At 41.9% G+C, this 26,170-nt stretch overlaps 1 protein-coding gene across 1 annotated transcript in view; it reads left to right on the top strand.

The window, feature by feature from the left end:
* NECAB2 (N-terminal EF-hand calcium binding protein 2) overlaps window positions 1-26,170 on the top strand; it is a 139,881-nt gene that overhangs the window by 87,507 nt on the left and 26,204 nt on the right. The window contains exon 6 of the mRNA XM_079988335.1: window positions 24,339-24,475. Within this exon, the coding sequence (XP_079844461.1) occupies window positions 24,339-24,475 (137 nt within the window). The remainder of the gene's footprint in view (window positions 1-24,338; window positions 24,476-26,170) is intronic.

Here is a 26,170-nt window from a genome sequence, read left to right as displayed (position 1 = left end):
AGAAGTTCTAGTGCTGTGAGAGGGGGATAAAAATTGCTTCTCTACCCACTTTCGGCTTGCCCTGGGTAATTTTATAAACTTCTATCATGTCACTTCTTGCACACTTTTCCTCTAAACTAAACAGTCTCAAATGATAATATTATAAATGGTGAATTGTGGCAGCTGCATGGTTTTTATCACACTAAAGACAAGTGAGGGAAATTTTAAGATGAAGATCATGTAAAGATCTTCACATGGAAAGTTGAAGAATCACCAGTAAGGAGATAAGAGTTTTGGTGTGTATAAAAGTGTAGGAAGGAAGGAAGAACTTGGTCAACTTTATTCTTGCAAAGTTTTGTTTTCTGAGGCAAATAACCTGAACAGGATCACTAACAAGATATGGTAATGCTTTATTTAGCTGTTCTCCAATCTTAAGTCTGGCATCAGTTAAAAAGATGATGTAAATATATTCCTCCTCAATTTCCTACTTAAACATGGCTTAATTGACCAACAGTTATTATACACTGCCTCTGGCATAAATATTTTAACTTGTTTTTAAGAAACTGAACAGGAAATAACTATTCAGGGCAGAATTAATCAGAGCAAACCTCATTAAATCTCCCTAGGACAGGCTGACAAATCTGTTAATAAGGCTAAGGGCTGAAACACTTTTTGATCATTGTCATCTTAATGGCCTGCTCTTTGCAAAACAAGTTAACGATATAAGGCAACAGAAATTCAGACAGATTATTATAAAAACACACATATTTGCATATGATTCACCATGTATATTAGTATATAAATCATTGGGGCTGATTCATATAATACAGGCAATTGCTCAAAAATTGGAGTGACATTTTTGAAATGAGAAAGCAGACAGGGAAACATGTAGTTGCCATTTCCATAACATGGTTGGTTTTGTCTTTCAGATAAAAATCAAAACTTCCTTTTTTTTCTAATTTAAGAAGATTATCTAAAATTCGGCGAATGGTACCTGCACAGTTTGCCACAGTGTGTTGCCTTTTGATTGTTCTCAACTTCCAATCCTCATCCCACCTCTTCCTTGCAAATGAATGGAACTTAGTAAGGCAGAAGAGGGGAAAGGATTAAAATGCAGAATGGAAATTAAAGCTATAGGACAGGGAATGGTGCCCCTATGACCCCCTCCCCCCGAAGCTGTTGTTGGATTCCAGTCCCCATCACTCTTGCTCTGTCATCAAACTCCTTGCCTGTGCTCCCCACCCTTCAGCATCTGCTGCCTGAGGTAGCTGCTTCACTGTCTAATGGTAGGGGGTAGCCCTGCTGGCAACTGTCTAATAGCAGCAGTAGCTGTGTCAACAACTTTGCTTTCCCATTGTGGTTGCCATTGGCCATGCTGACTGGGGCTGATGGTCACCAGAGTCCAACATCACCTTATGGTGGGACCCAGGTTCCCCACCCCAGCTATAGAAAATTGTGGAGGTGTGTTTTATTTATGTAGTTAAGAAATCAGAATGGAAGAAGGGCAGATTTTGAAGTCATTCTAGAAAACAAGAACAGCAGGTAATTCAAAACCAAAGAGCATCTCTGCTTAGAACAAAATATATGCTTGATATTTCTCTTGAAAGATGCCAGAAAACACTTTCTTTGCCACCCTTCACGGGAGGAGACTTGCTTTTCTGTTTCATTCCCTCCTGTGCCTCCATCAATAGTGGCTTTCAAAAGCCGAATCTGCCAAAGAATTTCAATTTTATATTACCCATCTTAATTGCAGTTTTAAGAACTGTTTCTCCATGCATACAAAGAGGCACACAAAGTCTGAGTTTGTATGCAAGATCTGATTTAATTTCACTTCCTTATTAGGGCATTTTGTTTTATTTTGGTGGACTTTCTAAAATGCAGATAAGAAAGGAAATCAATAGAATAATTATTTGTAAAATGGAGGTTTTCTTAACATAATAGATTTCCTTTATGATCAACACTTTTACCACCCTCCCCATTAATGGGCTGTTAATCTGCACAATTAGGCATGGAAATTATAGTCAAACCCAGCCGAAATGTAAGTGTATGATCCAAATCCAATTGAGGAGGAAAACACATTTTGTAACTCTAGGCTACATCTCTTGGAAGTAGTTAAACATAATGAGTTCTTTAGGGGACAGCTACATGTTTATTCCTAGCATATATGCACACACATATATTTTAAAATTAAATTGCGTTTTCTTTTTCTAAGACAGTATTTCTTTATAGGGCACCTTTTAAGGTTCATCTATGTGAGAAGTGAAGTCACTGTGTGAGCCAGGAAATTCTTGGTCCTCCATACTTAAGCTATGAGTTTGCAAGGTGACAAGGTACCTTCTTTCAGCCTTCTGGCATATGCTTGTATTTGGACCTCCATACACACTGTCCAGGCTTGCGCCCTGGGGAGGTCATTTTGGTGCTGCTAACATAGAGGTTTGACTTCACCCCCAGAGGTGCACTCCATTGTTTCTCAAGACAGATAAATGCCAACAACTGATTCAGTCAAGCAAATTTACATGTGTGTTTGTGATGTGAAACACATTGACCCTTCCAAAGCATGGTTGGAGAACTCACAGCTCCCAGATTTTGCTGGACTACAACTTCCAAAATCTGCTCAGCGGGGTTAATGGGAATTGGGGTCCAAGAGAAAGTAGATCCACAGAAAACAGATCTGTCAATGGCAGCATGCCTCTGAAAGTCAGAACAGCAAGTGATGACTGTAATCTCTGTGCCTTTCTCTTGTGCTTGCCAGAAGCATCTGAATTTATTTTATTTATTGCATTCCAGTTATATCCCCTACCATCTTCCACCATGGAATGTCAGGTGGTGTGCATGAGGTTCCTAGGTGGTCATTGTGGCAATCACACAGGGTCCCCGGACGTTTGACGGTCTATTGACCCTGTGCCACCACTGTAACTGCTTTCTTCGCTGCCACCAACCCGTTTCTCACGGGTACACACGGAGTCCAGTCAGTTGTTAACATTAACAAATAATCAAGTTTATTTATAGGCATGAGCAAGCTTATGGTTTCAGTTAATTTTTCTTGTCAGTTTCTTATTCTTATTTCCTTAACTGCCCTATTCATTCCCAACAATTTCAAATTGATTATCCCAACTAACTATCTGACTCCAGATTCCTCTCACTCTCTCACAACACAACTTGACCAACCCATAGACTATTCCTCCCTCTTCCTTCTACAACTCCCAACTCTCAACTGACTCTCACACAACTCCCCCTCTAACACTAACTCCTCCTATCAGTTTCCACTGGCCAATCACATCACACTCATTTTAACCCTTTCCTTATGACCCACCTAGGAGGCAAACGCCACAGTCATCCATCCAAGCACTGACCTGACCTAGACCTGCTTAGCTTGAGCAACGGATGTGACCTCATGGGCCTTAGGGACCACAATGGGGAAGGCAGTTGCTGACAGGACCAGTCCTGCTATTAGACAGTTGCCAACAGGGCTGCTCTACCATTTGACGGTGAGGCAGCTACCTCAGGCAGCAGATGCAGAAGGGTAAGGAGCACAAGCAAGAAGTTTGATTATAAAGCTGTGTGTGCCATATGGCTTGCTTTGCATCCTCTAAACTAGCCCAGGTGTGTTGGATGCCAATAGCTGCCAACCTGGTTGGCTTCTGTACATGGAAGCATAGGAAAGCATCAGTGTCCTTTTTCTCAGGCACCAAAATATCTTGGGCCATCTTGATTAGAATGACCATTGGTCTGAACCAGCAGGGCTCTTCTTGTGTCCTAAATGCCCCCATGCCATAATATGGTATATGATAGGCACACTTACAGAGCTCTGTATAACCATTTGTTTTCTAAAAACCCTTCTGCAGTCTGCCCTGTCACTAGAATGTGTTATGCAAAGAGGGCAAATTTGTGTGACCTTAACATCTGAACACTTCATTTTGTTTGTTCTTCCTACCCTGCAGAACGTGAGCTGAGTTTATTTCTCACTAATTAGGTTAAAGAGCCTCCCTGCTCCCTGCATCTTTAATAAATCAGCATTACGATCGCTGCACTCTTGTAAAAGGGATAAAATGTCTGGATGCAATGCAGTCACCTCTATATTCAAATGCCTATGTGCCAGGGTCTCTCCAATCAGACTGTTGATTCCAGCATATGCTAGAGAACATCATTATATGAGGAAAGTGGGTGAAGTGCATGAGTTGGGGTTCTTCTTGGAATCCTTTGAATGTTGGGGGCCTTGGGGGCACATTGAGCTCTGGACACAGCAGTTGCCTATCTCCATTCTGCTAATTTTATTGAAAAAGTTAAACATCCTGAATCCCAAGGTCTCAATTTTGACTTGTTCACACATTACACTGAACAAGCCCAAACAGAAAGAAGCTTTTTCAACACATGCACAGGTGCAGATTTCTTGATTTGCACAGCTCAAGTACTATGCACAAAGCTGAACAGATTGTACACTAATTGAAAATTACATATGGATAGCTGTACAAGTGTACAGCTCAACTAGCTGAAAGTTCTACAGTAGTTGTATGCAATGTGTGAACACCCTTGTTAACTTCAAATTTATCCCTGCTTGCCTTTCCCTGCAAGCTGGCTTTTTGTTAGAAGTGAGCTCTTAATGAATCTCTCCTCCCCCCACCCCCACCATATGTTCTGTTCATTTGCCCATTTCCTTTTGCCAGAGATTGATCTTGCTGCTACTCTGCAAAGATGTATCTGCCTTCTCATTATTATTATTTTTAAAAGAGGATGGGTTGGGTGCAATCATGCAGACTAAAGAGCATTGCAAAACAAAGCAAAGTACAACAGCATTCAATGCTTGAACATTTATTTATTTATTTATTTATTTATTTACATTATTAAAAGGGTAGATTTAATATCACCGCTGACTGTATACAACTAGCAGACCCAGAAACGGAGAGATGGTATTTAATACCTCAAAGATTGAGAAAGTCTGGGATGGATTGAAAACCAAAGGTAGTTCGCCCACACCATGTATTTCCAGTAGTTTACTCCTGGTTTGGAGGCACGCATGGGAACTGAGGAGGCATTGTATTGAAGTCTGTCCCTTGACCTCATGCCTCCCCACCGACCTATTGGCTCTACTGATGTCAGAACTCCAGTATTGGTAGAACGAAAGCTGTAGAATTTGCTCTGGAAGTTGGGAAGAGAAATTCAATCACAGAACTCTCTGGAAGAAGAGATCTGATGCTTTCTAAGACACCTCCCCAGCACACACAAGTTGGGATGCTTACCACAGGATTGCACAGTGCACAGTACATATCCAGGAACAGAAGGCCAATTTTGTACATGTGGATATATGACGGCAGATAGAGCATACTTTTTTGTACAGTCCAGACTTAAAAATACCAACAGTCCTAAGAAATGTGCTACATTATCTATAATGTATAAGCAATGCATAACAAACTTGAATAAAGGAGCAAATAAAGACATTTGAGAGAGAACAGGTATTGAGGGTCTGGTGCTTTTGTGGAAACTTAACAATATTTCTAGAACTAGGAAAGACAGGCAGGGAAGAAAAAACTTTATGTGAAAAAAAGTCCTTTAAAACAAGATTTATGATTCATTGGGAACACTGTAAAACAGAACGAGACGGAAAATAGGCTTATGGTGAGATTCAGAGAAAAAACTAACTCTAGAAAGTGGGTATGAAATATTTTGAGGAAGATAACAAAAATGATATATGGTTATAATATTAGTTCTGTTGCATATTTATATGTGTCCATTTCATGGAAAGTATGGCTCTTTTCATATACATTTGTTCTTTGGAAGCAATATTCAGCAAGGGAACAGAAGGCCGAGAGACCCAGGGGGGATAAACATCCTTCTTTGGTGCAATGCCAGGTTTATGCCAGCAAGGCAGAAGTGAAAGCAGAAAAGTGAACTTGCAGTCCTCCACCCTCTTCCACTTTCATTTTTTAAAAAATACATTTCCTTACCATTATTCCCAATGGGAGGGATAGAAATGACATCAGCTCCTGGGCCAGTATATTTTTCACATGGGTTCAGAGGAGTGTTGGTGCAGTGGAGAATTCTGAAAACAGCATGTTTTCTGTGTGAATGAGAGGGAAAACCTTCTGAGGAGAGAATATTGTGATCTGCCAAGAAGTTTCAGGATTTTAAGTCTGCTTTATGCTTTTAGTCATTTAGCTTTTACATAATTTAATCCAGACTTTCATAAATGTATTTTATCTCATTTCATTTCAATATTTCATTTCAATATTTGTTTTAAAAATGAACTTCTTTTTTTAACCAAGTATCCAATGTTATGGACCTTTAAATGGCTTGGTTCCTTTTTATTAAAATATATTATCTGAAATACATTAAGTCTGGCATGAACAGCCCAGGTGCTACTCTGCAGAATGATTGCCAGTTTTCTCCAGCTCTGATGACGATGTAAATTCTCTCATGTGTCACAGGCTCCCAGGATGATAAATGATAATTCTCTCATATGTTTCCCTTGGCAATTTCGCCACACACATTCCTTGGCAACAAAATTGAAGGGGCAAGAGACGAGAACTTGTGAAATTCTTTCATTCATCTGCCTTCTCCCTTCCTTGTCAGTCTGTTATTATATAAGGGAGGAGTGAGCAATTTCTTTTCTGCTGAGGGCAGATTTCCCTCAGGGACAATGTGTTTGGGCACCACTACAGGTGGTTGTTGTTAGTTTTGTGTTTTTATATTGTAATTGTGAACTGCCCTGAGATCTGTGGGTATAGGGTGATATACATAATAATAATAATAATAATAAGAAGAAGAAGAAGAAGAAGAAGAAGAAGAAGAAGAAGAAGAAGAAGAAGATGATGATGGACATGGCTGGAGCCAAAAATGGATGGGGCCACCTTTCTCTTTTTGATCCTGCTACACCCTTTCACTTTCTCCCTCAATTTCTGCCACTCCTTTGTCTCTCCCCCCTCCAGCATCTTCTCTCTCTCTCTCTGTCTCTCTCTCTGTCTCTCTCTGTCTCTCTCTGTCTCTCTCCCTCCCTCTCCCTCTCCCTCTCCCTCTCCCTCTCCCCCCCATTCCCTTCTCATTGCCACCCACACTGAATTTGCTGGAGGACTTCATGCAAGTCTAGTATATGTACTAAAACAGGTATAGGAAATCTCCGTCCCTCTAGATGTTTGGGACTACAATTCCCATCTTCCCTAGCTAACCGGACCAGTGGTCAGGGATGATGTGAATTGTAGTCCCAAGCATCTGGAGGGCCGGAGTTTGCCTAAGCCTGTACTAAAAGGTCTGTTTACTGAGTGAAGGTTCAGCACTATGGACAGGGCACTTCAAACACTGTAGAGGTGAGGGGTAGTCTCTGTGACCCAGGAACTGAAACTGCTTAAAAACTTAATACTTACTGTTTATTCTCCTTGAAATCATTATATCTCACCTTCCCATCCATCAGGACACATGAGGCTGCTTAGCAGAAATACAAAACACAATGAAGCAACAAAGCAGCAACAAAGCTTAAAGATCATGATTAAAAATCTGTCTCTAGAGTCAGACCAGTAGTCCTATCTCAATGTCAATAATTGGTAGTAGCTCTTTGGGGTTTTGCAACCATTTATTGGGGAGGAGGGTGAATCAAAATCTCCCCTGGACTTTGTGGGAAGGGTTAGGGGAATTTGATGAATTTCTTGAGGTATGTGCACTCATCCTGACATCATGGAGTGGGTGAGGGGTGCATGTGTTGTGTTCTTGCTGTTTATAGTCATTCTGTGTACACTACAGCTCCCCATCAGCTTGCACTACCTGGAAACTCTGCAGAAGGATGTTTTGTCATGGCATCTTCTCATGATGTCAATGTTGTCATGTCCTCCAGCAGAAGCTGGTCCATTTAGGTAAATGGGTCTTTAACCCTACTCACTCCAGTCAGCCTTGCTCTAGCTCTGCCAGCCTTACGAGACCAAGGGGTGACATTGCCTGCCAAATTCCTCCTCTGTGTCCATTTAGCTCTAAATCTTGGTGCTGCTAATGCAAAAGAACCCAGGTAACATACAATTGTGAGATGGCAGCTTCAGACCAAGAATGAGGAAGGTGATTCCCCAGTCAGGAAACAGTCAGGATGATACACATGTATAAAATGATGCGTGCTGTGGAAAAGGTGGACAGGGAGGTTTCTTCCTCTCAAAATGCAAGAAATCAGCACTAAAAAAAGGGCTTCTTCACACAGTGCTTAGTTCAGGGATAGGGAACCTAAGGCCCGTGGGCCGGATGCAGCCCAATCGCCTTCTCAATCCCTCCGACAGACGGTCCAGGAATCAGCGTGTTTTTACATGAGTAGAATGTGTCCTTTTATTAAAAATCCATCTCTGGGTTATTTGTGGGGCATAGGAATTCATTAATTCATTAATCCAGCCCACCACATGGTCTGAGGGACGGTGAACCGGCCCATGTCTGAAAAGGGTTGCTGACCCCTGGCTTAGTTGCACTGTGGACTCGATCCCATGAGATGTTGAGAAAGCCACCAACTTGAATAGCTTAAAAGGGGAATTAGAGATGTTTGTGGAGGACAAAGCTATCAATGGCTGTTGGCCACAATAGCTATGTTCTTCCTCAACTCTTTGGGCAGTATGCCTCTGAATGCCAGCTGCTGAAAATCACAAGTGGGGAGGGTGTTGTTGCACTCTGGTAGGCCACTGTGAAAGCTGGATGCTGGGCTATGTGGGCCACTGGTCTGATCAAGCAGGACTCTTCTTATGTGTTTTCTCTCTCTCTGAAACACACACACACACACACACACACACACCACATAGATGTATGGATTTGTGTGTGCATAACATAATATTTTGTTATTCTTTCTCATGATGGTCAGCTCCCATAAATAAAATGTGAAAAATATAACAGAAAAATCAGGTGGAGATCCATGTTATTTTTCTTTAATTCCCATTCTATGAGAAAAAAAGAATCTTGAAGTATATTTCAGTGTATACACACTCTCTGTGCAGTAAATATTTGGTATTTTCTTGCTTGCTGATTCATACAAAGGATTCATTATCTCAAGTTGCACCTGATAATCATTCCCACAGTGATATGATTTTAGAGAATCATGAATTTTATTCAAATGTTTTTTCCTCCCTAGCAGATTGGCCTTGTTTCCAAACATTTACCATGTGCATTCTAATGAAGAAGATTAGTTCCTGGGATGGGGATGTGCTGTCAATTTATAAATATGCCTGAAATTTGATTGAGGACAAACGTGAGCATTTTTCTGCTCCCTTGCACTATTTCAGTTCACTTCTGTCTGTATTGTAATGGTTCTAGGGGTTGCTCGTGCGTAAACTGGTGCAACACCTGGCTGGGTTGCCTGAGTGAACCTTTTCTATCTGGACAGCCACTCACCCATGGCTGTCTCAATCGCTGGCAGAATCCGTCAGTGGGCGTTTCTTGAACTTCTTCCAGCAAAGAAGCTCTTTGACGCCTAGTCTCCTCCTACTCTCCCTGCGCGGAAGCCTTCTGCACAAGGAGGGTGTAGGCAGCGGAGGACCCTTACTCTCCCCGCTGGTCCCTGGCAAGGAGTCATGGGACCGCCTCACCGCTTCCCCCATCTGTCCCCCTTCTCCACTGGTGCTACGCTGATTCTCTTCCCCAGAAGATGGGCTGCCTCCCCCCATCCCAGGACGCTCTCTGGGACCCCTCCGGAGCCCGCTCTCTCCCTCCGGCCCTGATGGCAGTTCCCTGACATGTATGTTAATACCTGCTTAACATCTACTACTTTGTGGTAATTTGTAATGAGTCAAGACCGTAAACCTTGGGAACAGAGGGAAGAATTCATCATTTATTTATTTTTCATCTTCAAAGTTGCCCTGGAATACCCTGATATAACATTTAAATCTCCTTTTCAATGGTGGCACCACAATCCTGGAATGACTTTCCCACTGAAGTGGGCCTCATCCCAATCTTATATTCTTTTAGATGCCACAGTTAAATGTTTGGAGGTGACTCTATTACAAGGATAGGGAAACTGTGACCTTCCGTGTTGCTGGTCTACAACTCTCATCATCTCAGACCATTTGCCATATTGGCCAGGGCTGATAGGAGTTGGAGTTCAAGAGCACTCTAAGCTCCACCCTGGTTTTTCTCTCTGCACACACCCCCTTTCCCTGCCCCACTTTGCTGTCATCTCACTCTGCCCTTGATTGCACAGCAGCAAGATCTGAATGCAGGTTCCTCTAATTACAAATCCCACTCACTATCCACTGCACCAGTTCACTTGCTTGGTAATATTTCTCTTGGCTTAATTAGAGGTGGAAGAGGAATGTATTTTAAGCAGATTTATACAGCTATTTTAGTGGCTCTTTGTTCACATTAGACTGCCCCCTGCATCGAGAGTCTACTTTTGTCTGAGCCACTTGGCATTGTCAGTTTTGTGGGTTTTTTCTTTTTCTTTTTTTTTTAATACATATTTATTAAAGTTTTTTTGAATACAAATGCATAAATAAACGACATTACTTATATCATAACATAATTTCATCATTTCTTTGGACTCCCTCACATCTCCCGCTCCCACTTACATTGTTACGAAAAAATTTTCCAAGCAAATTACCAACTTGTTTGCGATCTTATCTCCGCTCATTTAAATAAAATCTAACAATTCTCCAAGAAATTTATATTTTCCTTAATCTCACTTATCGTCAAATTCAGATCTAATTCGGTGGTAGGCAGTTATTTGTGATCTAGCATCCTTCTTAACATTTTTGTGGGTTTTTTCAAGGCCCATCAAATTATATGCAAGCACCCCAATATATTCTAAGTATAATACATATAAAAGGGGTAGCTAATGTTTAGGGAAGTTTTTAATGAGTGATGTTTTAATGTATTTTTAATCTTTTGTTGGAAAATTATTATTATTATTATTATTATTATTATTATTATTATATTTATTAGACAGAATCAGGATTCATGTTGACAACAGATTGGAGAACTGGGCCAAAACTAACAAAATAAATTTCAGTCGGGACAAATGTGTGCTTTAGTTGAGAGTTCTGAATTGCAGGCACTTGCACCACGCGACTCTCTGAGTCCCTTCCAACATCACAATTCAATAATTCTATGATTCAAATCCCATGCTGTTATATATTTCTGTAGTATAATGATAAACACAGAGAAAAAAATTAAAGAATATTAGCTATATAGATATAGATACAGAGAGACAGAGAGTTTGTGTGTTATATGCATTGTTGTATGTATCTGTTTATATAAGGTTACTATAGGAAACCTGGACTGCATATGCATGGAATATTTGTATATCATAATATGTATAATGATGCATATAATATGCAAGTTAGGGACGCGGGTGATGCTGTGGGTTAAACCACAGAGCCTAGGGCTTGCCGATCAGAAGGTCAGTGGTTTGAATCCCCGCGACAGGGTGAGCTCTCATTGCTCGGTCCCTGCTCCTGCCAACCTAGCAGTTCGAAAGCACGTCAAAGTGCAAGTAGATAAGTAGGTACCACTCTGGCGGCAGCTTAGTCACGCTGGCCACATGTACACCGGCTCCTTTGGCCAATAAAACAAGATGAGCACCGCAACCCCAGAGCCAGTCATGACTGGACCTAATGGTCAGGGGTCCCTTTACCTTTACCTAACGTGCAAGTTGTTTATATTTTTAGTGGAAATCAAGGGAAAATTTTGCTTCTTGTCAAGATCAAGGAGCAAAACAGGAATTAGGAAAAAAAAACCATGTAGGTAAACTAAGCTTCAAGATTATCTCTAGCTCCATCCCTAGTCTCAGTTGAATGTATGAAAACTATCTTCCTTCAAAAAACATTCAGGGCAACATTCTCTCACAAATATCTTTCTTTGCATAAAGCATCTCATTGCCTTTGACAGCAGCATATTGTATCTTGCTCCTAGGAAGGGGAAAGAGTTTATTTGTTTTTCCTCTCCTAGCAACATTGCCAGATTCCTGCTCGAGTCAGTAAATATAATTCAAAACAAAGACCAGGGCTCAGAGATACAATCAGGATTGTGAAATGCATATTGTTATGCAGAGCTGAAAGTTGGAAGTTTGGTCACTGCAATGAGAAGCTTAAAACTTTTTGATGCAGATATCCAAGTCAGTTCCCAGCATACATATTAATCATTTATGTTTATTATTAATTGCAAATATTTGAAATTCAGAAAAGTATCCAAAGGCAACTATCAGAATTACATTTCATGCTGCTGCAGCAGGGGGAAATAAAATTTCAGACTCAGTTGCTCTGACTGTCACAGGGCATCACATTTGAAGTGTCCTAAGTCAATGATGGGGACGCGGATGGCGCTGTGGGTTAAACCACTGAGCCTAGGGCTTGCAGATCAGAAGGTCGGCGGTTCGAATCCCTGCGACGGGGTGAGCTCCCGTTGTTCGGTCCCTGCTCCTGCCAACCTAAGCAGTTCAAAAGTACGTCAAAGTGCAAGTAGATAAATAGGTACCACTCTAGCGGGAAAGGTAAACAGCGTTTCCATGCACTGCTCTGGTTCACCAGAAGCAGCTTAGTCATGCTGGCCACATGACCCAGAAGCTGTATGCTGGCTCCCTCGGCCAATAAAGTGAGATGAGTGCCGCAACCCCAGAGTCGGTCACGACTGGACCTAATGGTCAGGGGTCCCTTTAAAGGTAAAGGTACCCCTGCCCATACGGGCCAGTCTTGACAGACTCTGGGGTTGTGCGCCCATCTCACTTAAGAGGCCGGGGGCCAGCGCTGTCCGGAGACACTTCCGGGTCACGTGGCCAGCGTGACATCGCTGCTCTGGCCAGAGCCAGAGCCAGAGCCGCACACGGAAATGCCGTTTACCTTCCCGCTGGTAAGCGGTCCCTATTTATCTACTTGCACCCGGAGGTGCTTTCGAACTGCTAGGTTGGCAGGCGCTGGGACCGAGCAGCGGGAGCGCACCCCGCCGCAGGGATTCGAACCGCCGACCTTTCGATCGGCAAGCCCTAGGTGCTTGAGGCTTTAACCCTTTACCTTTACCTTAAGTCAATGATGGGAAACCTCCATCATTCATGACCATTCCCCACAATAGCTGGGGACGATAGGAACTGGAATCCAGCAACATCTGGAGGGTCATAAAATCCCCAACCATTTTCTAAGTTGTCAGATGCTCAGTACTGTCCTGACTCCCTATCTCAGACTCGGTACTTGGACTCACTTGGTGGTTAGGATTAACAACTTTATTCCAAGCTACAGCAACCAAACATAAGTCAAGCTAGAGGTTACAAAGGCAGGAAGCATGGAAGAACTTGAGGCAACAGTAGTTCCCCAGCTACCTTCCCCCATGTACATAAACGCATGTATTTGAGGAGAACGTGCATATAAATGCTTACATTGGTGAAAATAAAATACAAAAGTGAATCAAATTAGGGAAGGTTGCTTGCAAAGTTTGTGTACATTGGGAAAAACTACATACAAAAATGAGTCTGTTATGGTGCCACCACATTTAAGCCCTGATTCCTACATTGTGCAGAATGGATTTCCTGAAATGGCATCATCTGCCCAAAGAGGCCACCACACATAACTTAACACCACAGAGAAAAAGTTGGGTTAGTTCTCCCCTACCCCCCGGCAGCAAGATATTAAAGTGCTAGAAGAATGTGCAATTAGTTGCCTGAATTATTTTGTATATGGAATGTGCTCCTCAGCAAGCTTCCAGTCGTCTCCTTGCCTTTCTTTCCCTCCCTTTCTTCTCTGGCTTTGTTTTAAATAGAAAGGTGGAAGTGCAGCCTTGGCTCTTCTGAGATCTGTGTGCCTCCACAGGTTACCATGGCAACAGACCTCCGTTAATCTTTTCTGTCATAAACCCAGAGCAATTTGCATGTATGAAGCTTTGATTATTCAAATTGCCTGTGCATGTGTTCAAATAAATTATAATGAGTGATATCTCTGTCCTGTTATTATCTCTCTTAGTTTAGTTATTAAAAATAGCTAAGGATAAAAACATAAGTCTCTCCTCCATCTTTGCACTTTCTCCCTGCTCCCCACCCCCCACCCCAGTCAAACTTTTAAATAAATGTTCCCTATGACTAGTCTGAAGCCCCTGCCCTCTCTTGCTGACAGCTCCCCAGACCCTGCAGTATTGCAGTCAAAATAAATTGCCTCTCCTCCCCAAGTTTGGAAGCTGGGTTGAGGGTATTAATCTCTAATCATATTAGCTATACATGAGAAAGCTGAGGAATTATAATCAATGCAATTTAAAAAAACAAAAAAAAAACAAGAACACAACATCTGATCTTTCTCCAAGAAGCTCAGCTCAGGTGTGGGGAACTTGTGGCCTTCCAGATTATTATTATTATTATTATTACTAGTAGTAGTAAGTAGTAGTAGTTTTAATATTATTAAATTTTGTTGAACTCTAACTCCCATCAGTCCCAGCCAATGCAGCCAGTGGTCAAGGATGATGAAGTTCAAAATATCTGTTTAGCACTGGATTCCTCCCCCAGCACCACACTATATTGGTTAAATTAAATGGAAAGTAACTTCTTAGATTTCCTAGATTTACAGGGACAAGAAAGGCTGTTCCTAGTTCTGCAAAAAGAAATTGACAACAATGCCATTCACACCCTCACGTGGGGGCAAATTTGCCACACCCCAACTCCCCTGGGAAAGTGGCTCAAAATGAGGGAGGAGTTGGGGAAGGGTCAGATGGGCCAACAGGCCAATCAGGGTGAGGGGAAGGCCAGGATTTGTAAATTGGTCCCGCCCCAAGCACTCCTCCCTGCTTTTTGCAGTGCCCTCCTGCTTTCTCTGCTCAGTATGGGCATTGCTAGCTGCCGGTTTGGGAGCTGAGTGGGAATATTGGGGAGAGTCCCTGATTGGCCTTGGAGCTCTTTATTTTGCCTACTCCATGTTTCTAGGAGTCCTGTTCTTGGAGTGGTATTTTTTATTGGTTTGATTGGCTTTCAATCCCAGCAGGAAGGACAAGTTAAGATCAGGTGGGGTAAGTACCTGAGTCAATTTTGGGTTAAGAGCATTCTTTATTCTGCTATTTTCCCTTGACATTGAGTCCCTTTATGCCTGGCAAGAACACCAGGGTGAATGCCAACCCAGCAATACCACAGCAGGTTCACAAAGCTAAGGTTCTCATAGCAGGGAGCAAGAGTGTCTTCCAATTCTTTGCTGTGGGCTCACAGGTGGAGCCTGGAAATCCATCCCAGTGTGGGGAGGGAACCTGTCCCTCCCATCTTCCCTGTCCTTTCAGCTAAATACAGTGGTACCTCGGGTTACAGACGCTTCAGGTTACATACGCTTCAGGTTACAGATTCCGCTAACCCAGAAATAGTACCTTGGGTTAAGAACTTTGCTTCAGGATGAGAACAGAAATCCTGCTCCGGCGGCACGGCAGCAGCAGGAGGCCCCATTAGCTAAAGTGGTGCTTCAGGTTAAGAACAGTTTCAGGTTAAGAACGGACCTCCACAACGAATTAAGTACTTAACCCAAGGTACCACTGTACATTTATTTGGCTGTTTTCAGATCCTATATGTTGCTATATTTGAACAAATACAACATTTTCTGCCAGTTGTGGTTTCTGGAGATTTCTTTAAGGGTTTGCTGGCAATGTACCCTTGCAGGAGAACTACAGACTCTTGTAAGAAATGTGAAATAATTCAAGGCAGTTGGAGGTGAGCCCACAGATTCTTAAACAGGTAAACAAAAATTATAGCAGAACTGGGAGGAGGGTCTTTTCCATGGCTGCTCCCAGACTTTAGAACTCCCTCCCTAGAGAAATTAGACAGGCTCCCTCCTTGTTGTACTGCCACCGACTGGTGATGACTTTCTTGTTCCAACAGGCTTTCAGAAATTGACTGCTTTTAATGAAAGGGCTGGTGCTGTTTTTATTGTACTTATTTGTATGGTTTTAATATATTTCTGTGTCTATATTTATATGTAGTTTTAATTCTATCGATGTTTAATTGTATTTTAATGATTGGGTTATTATTGTTATCTGTAAGCCACCTTGAGTCAGGAAAAAGGTAGGGTATAAATAAATATATTGCAATAATAATGATTTTTTAATCCACACTCTGTGGCTTATTACCTGCCCCTCTGAATTGATGTCTCTGGATCACTGAGGGCTGCTGTGCCTTTGAATTTATACTAGCCTATATAACTGTTGACAAATAAAACATGATAAATACAGTAAATGCTTTTGCTGTAGTAGAATAGCAGAAGGGCAGGTTTTTTTACCTGCTTAGTTATACGGGCTAGGATTAATTCAAAAGCACAGATAGATCGAGAGGGACATCAAATTAATAGCCACAATGTGTGAATTCAAAAAGCTTCCATTTAATTGCTGAAGAATCTGTAGGTCTTCAGTCACCTCCATTTTCTTTTGCTTATTTCATCTTTCTTGTATGAGTGTGCAAGTCTTCTGCAAGGAGGCATCCAGAACACATCAGAAAAGCCTTTCCTGTCTAAGTGAATCTTGGAGATCTAAGGAACACTTTTCCTTTCAATTTATTCTGACATAGATGACATATATAAAAATCCAGTTGCATTTGTGCAGCAAAAGCGAATTCAATTATCTATGAAGTGGCACATTTGCGGTTTGATACTGTATTTGTATTAAAGTGTAGGATGCTGTGGGGTCGATTCACTTACAAGGGACAAGAATTCTGGAAGTGACAGGAGACTGAAAGCATGTGGCACCATCCACAGGTCTTCATGCACAGATCAAGGTGAAATGGTTGTGACGAACCAACCAGAATCTGGGGCCCTACCAAACTGACAGAGACTAGTTTGCAATCAGCATTATTTATTTGTTTGTTTTGGTGTGAGGGAGTTGAATCACAGCCATTTTGTACCCAGAAAGTCCTGTTCTCATGTCTGAGGCACATTCTGGGAAAATTCAAAATGGTGGCCACCACAAAAATAGTTGCCTCCTATGCTACCCCCTAGGAGAGAGGTCATTATGGTCGGTTATATTGGAAAATATACACACTTTTACAAAATAGGCTTGAAAAAGTAGGAGGAGGAGAAGAAGAAGAGACAGTATTGTCACAGTATATTGTCTACACTGAGGTCTCATCAACACGTTTGTCCCATGATTTCTAGGCATGGATTTGATAGGTTTTTGTTTTGTGCCACCACTTTCCTTGGCAAAACCCGCAGTTTACTTCTGAATTGGAACAAACCTTGACTGTTTGTTGTGATACAGCGGTAAGCAGCAAGTTTTCCCAGAGAAAGCGGGGAGACAAAAGAGAAACTTCTCAAATCTGTGCCTAGGAATCACAGGGCAAACGGTTGTGTGGGCGAGCCCTGACTAGCAGTGGATGTCAGGTGAGCTACTTTCCCAGCCTTTACTGCAGATTGAACCTGGGATATTTTGTGTGCAAAGCCTGTGCCCTATCACTGAACGATGGCCCTTCATCTCTTTCATGGCTGAGTAGGGAATGCAATCGAGGTCTCCCTCACTTACTCAGTCATTTGTTTATTAGTGTGTGTGTGTGTGTATATATATATATATATATATATATAATATTTAAATAATATTTTATTAAGTTTTACAGAGAATTAACAATCAACAAAAATCACAGAAACAACAAACAACAAACATCAAAAATGCAAACACCTTATTTTCTTTACTTCCACCCGCCTTCCCTTCTTGTATTCCACTTTAAAAATTATTTCAGCAAGCTCATTCATTATTCGTTTTCATCCTTTATCCTTCCCTTTATACTCTTATTTATCTTAATCGCTAGGACCCCTTCATTTCATTTACAATGCCCTTAGCATGCATAAATTTTACAGTGTTTTTGTAGATAGGCTTTGAACTTCTTCCAATCCTCTTCCACCTGCTCTTCTCCTTGATCTCGGATTCTGCCGGTCATTTCTGCCAGTTCCATATAGTCTATTACTTGCATCTGCCATTCTTCCAAGGTGGGTATATCTTGTGTCTTCCAGTGTTTTGCGATGAGTATTCTTGCTGCTGCAGTAGCATACATAAAAAAAGTTCTATCCTTCTTTAGCACCAATTGGCCGACCATGCCCAGGAGAAAGGCCTCTGGTTTCTTTAAGAAAGTATACTTAAATACCTTTTTCAGTTCATTATAGATCATTTCCCAGAAAGCCTTGATCCTTGGGCACGTCCACCAAAGGTGAAAGAATGTTCCTTCCATTTCTTTACATTTCCAACATTTATTATCGGGCAAGTGATAGATTTTTGCTAGCTTGACTGGGGTCATGTACCACCTGTAAATCATTTTCATAATATTCTCTCTTAAGGCACTACATGCCGTAAATTTCATACCGGTGGTCCATAACCGTTCCCAGTCAGTGAACATAATGTTATGACCAATATCTTGTGCCCATTTTATCATAGCAGATTTAACCGTTTCATCCTCAGTATTCCATTTCAACAGCAAATTATACATTCTCGACAATACCTTAGCACTGGGTTCTAACAATTCTGTTTCCAGCTTCGATTTTTCCTCCTGGAAGCCATTTTTCCTGTCCGAGTTATAGGCCTCTCTTACTTGAAAGTAGTGTAACCAATCTCGCACCTTATCTTTAAGTTTCTCATAACTCTGCAGTTTCAATTTATCTCCCTCCTGCTCCAAAATTTCACAATATTTTGGCCAGTTAGATTCCATATTAAGTCTTTTCAAGGCCTTAGCCTCCATTGGAGAGAGCCACCTTGGGGTTTTATTCTCCAAAAAATCTTTATATCTGACCCAGACATTGTGTGTGTGTGTGTGTGTGTGTGTGTGTGTGTGTATAGTTTTTCATTGTTTCCCAAAGCTGTTCACATCAAAAAAATATTTTTTAAAAAATGAGTGAAGCGGAGCATTCTGCCATTGGGCATACAAAAAACAACAAGACTCACAAAGGAAAGGAGTGTGCAGGGAAAAGATGACACAGCGATTCTTCAAATAGCTCTTGTTTATTCACAGGCCAGAACAGAACTGAACTGAAGGGTTCAGCCAGCCTGCTTATATAGAGTTCCACAAGAACACAACATTAACCATTTTCTGTAACTATCCAATCACTGAACGTCACTTTCAATCCCTTATTTGCATATGTGGAACTGAGTGAAAACTACAGTATCCCCCTGCTGGCCCAGGGTGAGAACTTCAGTACATAACAGTGGGGTCAGTTCTTCAAGGCTAGAGAACTGTGGTGAGCTAAAAGAGGGTCTTTATACACAAGTTCAGGCAGGTGATTCTTTCCTATGGCGCTTTTGCTTCAAAAGCAATTGGTGGGTCTTGTTTCCCTGGTCAGTCTGTAGCTATCCAACCAACCCATCCTGGCTCTGATCCACTCGGCTCTGATTGGTTTGCTGCAGTCACCTGTGGGTTGAGCCCCAGCCAAGCCCTGATCAAATATGTGGACATTTAATGATGTGAAATATTGTAATATGATTTACACCAGGCTGGGCGACCGTGGGTGGATGAAACACAGTGACTCAATGGGATTTGTTCCACTGTGGTGAAGGCAAGGCAGCTTCTGTATCTCAATGCACAAAGGAGAAAGCATTGCTAATTTGCAATAAACATGGTCTCTACGTTTTCCACTTCAAAAGAACTGCTCAGATTCATCAAATATATTGTCCTAAATCTGGAATGGTGAGTTTGCTGAAAAGCCCGAAGGGTGGGGGGCATGTTGTAAAAATGTCTGCTAATAATGAACTATTTGCTGCAGCTGGCAGGGAGGACAATGTGTCTATATCACACTCCAGCCATCCACTGAGCAGGATGTTAATATTTAATTTGGACTAAAATCCTGCTCAGTGAATCTGTTAGAGAGTTTCTCTACCTCATCCAAACTCCCTGTTTGCATTAAAGCTGAAGGTGCATTGCAAATGTTCTGTTCATTTTGTAACACTAGCTGGACCAAATGTTTGCATGTGAGGCAGACAGCAGGAAGGGATTGTTAGTTTCAGTTTCCCTCGGAGTCTAGATTTTTCAGTCTTAAAGTCAGTTCTGTAGCAATTTGAAAAATGATAATAATAAACTAAATCATGAAAATTCACCAGTGTTTTAGTGCAAAGCAGTATTTCCCAAAAGACTTCCGGTTAACTTGGCAACAGGTCAGGCAGCTTGCCCTGGAGCTCTGCAGATAACACAATTTTAATTGAGTATTAATGAGGTTTTTTTTTAATAGCTTCCAATATACACTTTTTATATGCAGTTTTGATCTACAGAAATATTTTTACAAGCATTTTCCCCAACATAAAGCATTTTTGTATTTTTTTAATGTATGCATTTTAATGCACACATCCTCCTAAATATCTGCATTTTTGTAAATATTTTTGGTCATGCAACTGCATTACAAAATCTGCAGGAGTGTGAATTGTGAAGGATAGCTATGTTTTGATTCCTGGAATGATTCAATAAGTATGAATTGGGTATTTGCTTATTAAAATGCAAACAAAATCCAATTCCCCTGCCCCATCTGTAACTGAGGTCGCATAAAAATATGTATAAACAGGAGTTGGATAGCGCCTCTCAGCAATCCACACAGTAAGCAAATCCACCTTCCTCCCTCTGGCCATCACAATGCCTTTACCACAGTCCACACACACTTGCTTTCAAGTCTCCTGATTCAGATGCAATTTCTAGTTCCACTAAGCTACCTGCTGCATAAAAAAAAAAGCAAACCAATCCTCGTATGTTAATGTGCTCCAAAGTTTTTTCATTGCATGACATTATTTTAAAACAAAATTTCCCCAAAATGGAATTATCATCACCATCATTCCTCCTCAGTATTATTTGATACATTCCAAAAACATAACAAATCAAATACAGCAAAAAGCATATTATAGTATATTTTAGAATCATAGAATTGTAGAGTTGGAAGGGAGTTAGGCCAACCCCCCTGCAAGACAGGAATCTCAACTAAAGCATCCATGACAAGTATTAATTGCCAGAATTGATACTTCCTTTGGAAGATATAAAGCACAATTTTAGTGACTTAATCTCTGTCTCCTGTTTCCTAGTCTCCACTTTCCCTAGTTTGGTAACTACGATGTTTGACTTTTTTATGTATATGACTTTGTGGATCTGTTTATATGTTTGACTCGGCCTCTAAGCGAGCAGATATTATGAGTAATGTTCAGTGTTCGGTGTTATTTAGAGGAGATTAATTGAATGACGCAGGTGGTGCGGGACGCAGGTGGTGCTGTGGGTTAAAGCCTCAGCGCCTAGGGCTTGCTGATCGAAAGGTCGGCGGTTCGAATCCCTGCGGCGGGGTGCGCTCCCGCTGCTCGGTCCCAGCGCCTGCCAACCTAGCAGTTCGAAAGCACCTCCGGGTGCAAGTAGATAAATAGGGACCGCTTACCAGCGGAAAGGTAAACGGCGTTTCCATGTGCGGCTCTGGCTTGCCAGAGCAGCGATGTCACGCTGGCCACGTGACCCGGAAGTGTCTCTGGACAGCGCTGGCCCCTGGCCTCTTAAGTGAGATGGGCGCACAACCCCAGAGTCTGTCAAGACTGGCCCGTACGGGCAGGGGTACCTTTACCTTTACCTTTAATTGAAATCAGTGGGTCTAATCAAGTATGATGAACACTGGAAATAGCCCTGTGATAAAATAATGGCATTTTACAAACTAGGCCACTATAGATATTATAATAATGCAAATATTGTGGTTCATTATGAGATTAAATAAATAAAGCCAACTCTGGGCATGTAACAAATTCACTCAGCAGTACAGTATTCAATACAGTGGTACCTCGGGTTACATACGCTTCAGGTTACAGACTCCACTAACCCAGAAATAGTGCTTTAAGTTAAGAACTTTGCTTCAGGATAAGAACAGAAATCTTGCTCCGGTGGCGCAGTGGCAGCAGGAGGCCCCATTAGCTAAAGTGGTGCTTCAGGTTAAGAACAGTTTCAGGTTAAGTACAGACCTCCGGAATGAATTAAGTACTTAACCTGAGGTACCACTGTAAATGGATTCCAACTTGCCTAAAAAAATATCAGAGCTGGCACATTCCAGGTGGCATTTTAGCGATGGGCAGTGGGCAGCGGTGTCACTTTTGAACAGTAGCCAAGCTTGGCTGCCATCCATGGTGGCTGGCCATCATCTTAATTTGCCCAGGTCAAACACTCACCAGACCTAAACAGCTTAGCGTCAGTAGGGTTGCAACTTTATGCAACCTTAGACACTACCCTTTTCTGCTATGGACCATAACATCTCGGGGAAAAGTATTATTACTTTGCACCTGTGCAGAAACTTTTCTTACTGCACATACATCAAGTAGCAAACCACAAAGAAGCAAAGAACTGGAAGGTTGACAGTGACTTCCTGACAGAGAGTGAAAACGCAAAGGGAAGCAGAAGCCTGACACAACATTGATCGGTCAAACAATGTTGCTGGAGATAGCCAAGTCTTGAGAACTTGTCGAGAGTCAGCAGCCTCCCCCTTTGATGATCTTGGCTTCGGCAAGCAGAATGGGCTGCATATAAATAAAATCAGATATGCACACGGAAAAATCCGTCAGAGAAACGGATCCTCAGGGAAAGCAAGGAGACAGATTTCTTGGCAGGAAGAGAAGAAGAACTGGGCTTTCATTTCAGGCTCAGTGCTACACAGATCATGCACACCTGGTTCCTGCCCTAGAGGCCACAGAACAAGGAGTCTGGTGATGCCTCCTGGAATCTGGCATTGCCTTGTAGAAAGGGCCAGTTAACTGCCATGTAGTGGATTAAGGATAGATGGGTCTGTCAAGTTTGTTTTCTCTGCTTCTCAGTTTTTCAACCTTAAATTCAGTTATCCACATTTCCAAATCAATCTGTGATTCCCCCCCCCCCTTTTTTAAAAATTTCATGCAGCTTCATGAGCATTTTAGTGCAAATTTCTCCTAGTAAACACATTTTTGTATGCAGTTTTGACTAATACACAGTTTTGCAAGCCATTTTAACTGACACGAAGCATTTTTTGGATGTTACATTTATGAACTAAGGCATTGTTATGCACATTGCCCCCATAACATTTTAACATTTGCATGCTTGTATGCCTCAGTTGGAGAATGGCATTACAAAATGTGAAGGAGTCCAAATTTTGAAGGACAACCATCTTTTAGTTTGCGTATTGATTCAAGAAATGTGGATTAAATTAAAGTACAAACAAAATTGAATTCCTCTGCATCCCAGTAAGATGAAACAGAATATAACAGGGATGAGTAAGAAGTTCAAGTTCTAAGGAATTAACCTTGAAACTTTGTGTATTTTGTGAAACTTAGAGGATATTGTCCATGATGTTGCTCAGTGTCCACTTTATTTGTTGAGTTTTGTTGCGAGAAGAATGCTACACCTTGCATGCTTCTTGCTGTTCAGTGGTGTTACTTTGCATTTTTCTTTATTTGTGTTGGCAACCAGGAAATTAAGAGCTGCATTTGTGGCTCAAATCTGAACGTTCTTTCTGCTTTTTTTGTTTTGTTGCGGCTTATAGCTAAACAAAATGACATATTACCTGCCTACCTCCTCCTCTGGCCTGTCACGTTGTTCTGCCATTCCAATGATCCTTTTGCTCTGGGCTTGGCCAGTGTGTGCTAATGGCCCCTAAGTGCTGGCCAATGCTAAGCCCACTTGTCCCGGAGGGAGCTGAAGTGGCTTTAGATTTTGACCCAAGGAGGCACAGAAACAGCACTGCAGTGGGAAACGCATGGGGTGCAGAGAGGCTCCAGAGTGCCCTCTATTCAGAAGTAAGTTCCATTGAGTTCACGGGAGCACTTACTACTAGGCAAATCTATATAGCAAAGCAAGATGAATTATTGAAGGCAAAGCAAGATGAATGTTGGAGCTGGTTGGCAAGATGCAGTCTTGGAGAGCTGGAGGCATGTCTATTTGTTTCAGTGGGGGCTTATGGATGCAAACTGCCACTGTTTCTGCTGGCCTCCCTCATCTGCTTTACTTGTACTACTACCATCTCTAGAGCAGCTTTCCCCAACCTGGTGCCCCCTAGCTGTTTTGGGATTGCAACTCCCATTAGCCCCAGGCAGCATTACCAATGGTCAGGGATGATGGGAGCTGTAGCCCAAATCTTCTGGAATATACCAGATGGGAAAGGTCATTGCAGGGTGACTTTGTCGTCTTGATAGCAAGAACTAAATATGATGGAGGTATAAACAGCAAAAGCATCCCACATGGACACACATGTATCCTAAAAGCTGGAGGAAGTTACATAAAGATGGTGCATCTTCACATAGTAATATCACATGATTCTTTGGACAGAATGCAACACATAGCAATGTGGGACAGAACTATTTTGCACTTTGATAGGAGTCATACTTAATATTTCTTTCCTTCTAAGGCTGCAGATTTCCACATTTACCTTTCTTAAAAGAAAACAACAGTTCATGAAGGAAATGTTCCTTGGGTGATGTTGTTCATTCAGGCAGCTTGGGAGTTTTCCAGCAAGTTCAGTCGTCTTCTTCCTCCCCAGGTGTATGAAAGAGGAACCAATGTGGACCAGTTTGTGACCCGTTTCCTGCTGAAGGAGACAGCCAATCAGATTCAGTCCTTGCTCAGCTCGGTGGAAAGTGCCGTTGATGCTATTGATGAGCAAACCAGTCAGATAAGGTCAGGTCTTTTCATTTGTCCTATATTGAATTTAACCTGTTCAGCAGCCTGACTACTGTTTTCTGTCTACTGTTGTGCTCTGGAATCTTCACAAGATGATTGTTTTTGGTGCCCTCTTAAGACAAACATTCTACCTTAACCCCCGGGGGCCAGTTCCAGGTCTGAGGCCATCTGGAGAGGCCCAGCTTTGTGGGTGGAGTGGTGGTGTGTTCACCTGGTGGCAATGGCAACAGCAGACAGTAGCACTCTAATCAGTGCTAAGCAGCCAAAGGCTGCCATTTTAAGTTCCCACACTGCCCTGAGCTGATGGGATATTGTGGGAAATTAATATGGCCGCTCTCAGATCCTCAACCACTTGGTTCTGGGAAATATTTTGAAAGGAACCTTGGGACAGGCATAATTGGTGGGTCCTTTGAGCCCTGGTGCCTTAACTCTTCCACTCCTTGTGAGGAATTGTTCCTATTGGAGGGATGGCACTGGAGAAGCCAGAGCATTTCCTTCCCAGAGTTGTGCTGTCTTGTCAACAGAAGTTTCAGAAAATGGGGGAAGTTGCAGATTAGGGCAGGAACAGGAAAACCCCATGGCTTCTATTCCCCCCCCCACCGCCCCCTTGAGTCTTTGCAAAAAGCTAGAAGGAGCAGGGAAAGCACCAAAATAAAAGGGTTACCATGAATCACAGCCTGGATTCAGCAACAAGAAGTTAAAATGTCACACAGCTCTACAGAGCTTGTTGACCAGAACCCAAAAATGGTTGCCATGGAAATGGGGGAAATCAGAAGCTCATATCAAGAGACCTCTGCACCCACCACCCGGTGTTCTAAATTAAAGAAAATAAACTGAAAGCTACAAAGTTCCAGCAGGCAGCTTGTCGGCGAAGATCTTTCCATTCGTTGGGACCTTGTGGGAGAAGATTTCATCAAGATCCTAAACAGCAGCCCCGTATTGAACTCTCCCCCTGTATTATTTTTCTCTATAAATTCTAGTTGTTCTTTTCGCATATATGCGTATGAGTTGCAACATGCAAATTAGTGGCTCTGTGTGAACCAGCCTGACATGTGAATTGACATAGGTTGCATACACACCATACATTTAAAGCATGCGGCTTTCCCCAAAGAATCCTGATTGGTTATGGTACAAGACAGACCAATGAGAACAACTGAAATTTCTAATCTGTGGGTGTCTCCCTAGTACACTTTGCCTTTAGATATTTAGGAGTCCAAGTCACCAAAAAATCCAAATGAGACTTTTACTGCTAATTATTTCCATGTTTGCACAAGTGTAGCACACTGGAATTGCTTGACTCTGTCTTCTTTTGATAGGATCTCCTTGATAAAAATGATGGTTTTACCTAAATTCATCTACCTTGTGCTGTTCTCCCCACTGAAATTCCTGTTCAACATTTTAAATGGAAACTTTCATTTTAAATGAAACATGCCCATGTACCGCTAAGATTCTCAGTTATATTTTTAAAAAACCAATGGAAGGAGCATAGGGTATTCCCTTTTTGAAACTGTATTATGAGGCTTACCAGCTCAGGCACTTACTATCCTATATTAATGACTCAAGTAACAAACTCTGGAAATGAGTAGAGCATTCTTAATTACAACAGTCTAATCCACACTGCATTTCATTTATTGAAAAAGAAGCAAATAAAAGTCTGCAGATGCAATGCAACATATTGAAAATGATCCCGAA

The sequence above is a fragment of the Podarcis cretensis genome (genome assembly GCF_951804945.1).
Source record: "Podarcis cretensis genome assembly, chromosome: 8".
NCBI classification, from domain to species: domain Eukaryota; kingdom Metazoa; phylum Chordata; class Lepidosauria; order Squamata; family Lacertidae; genus Podarcis; species Podarcis cretensis.
This window is presented reverse-complemented; position numbering and strand designations above follow the sequence as displayed.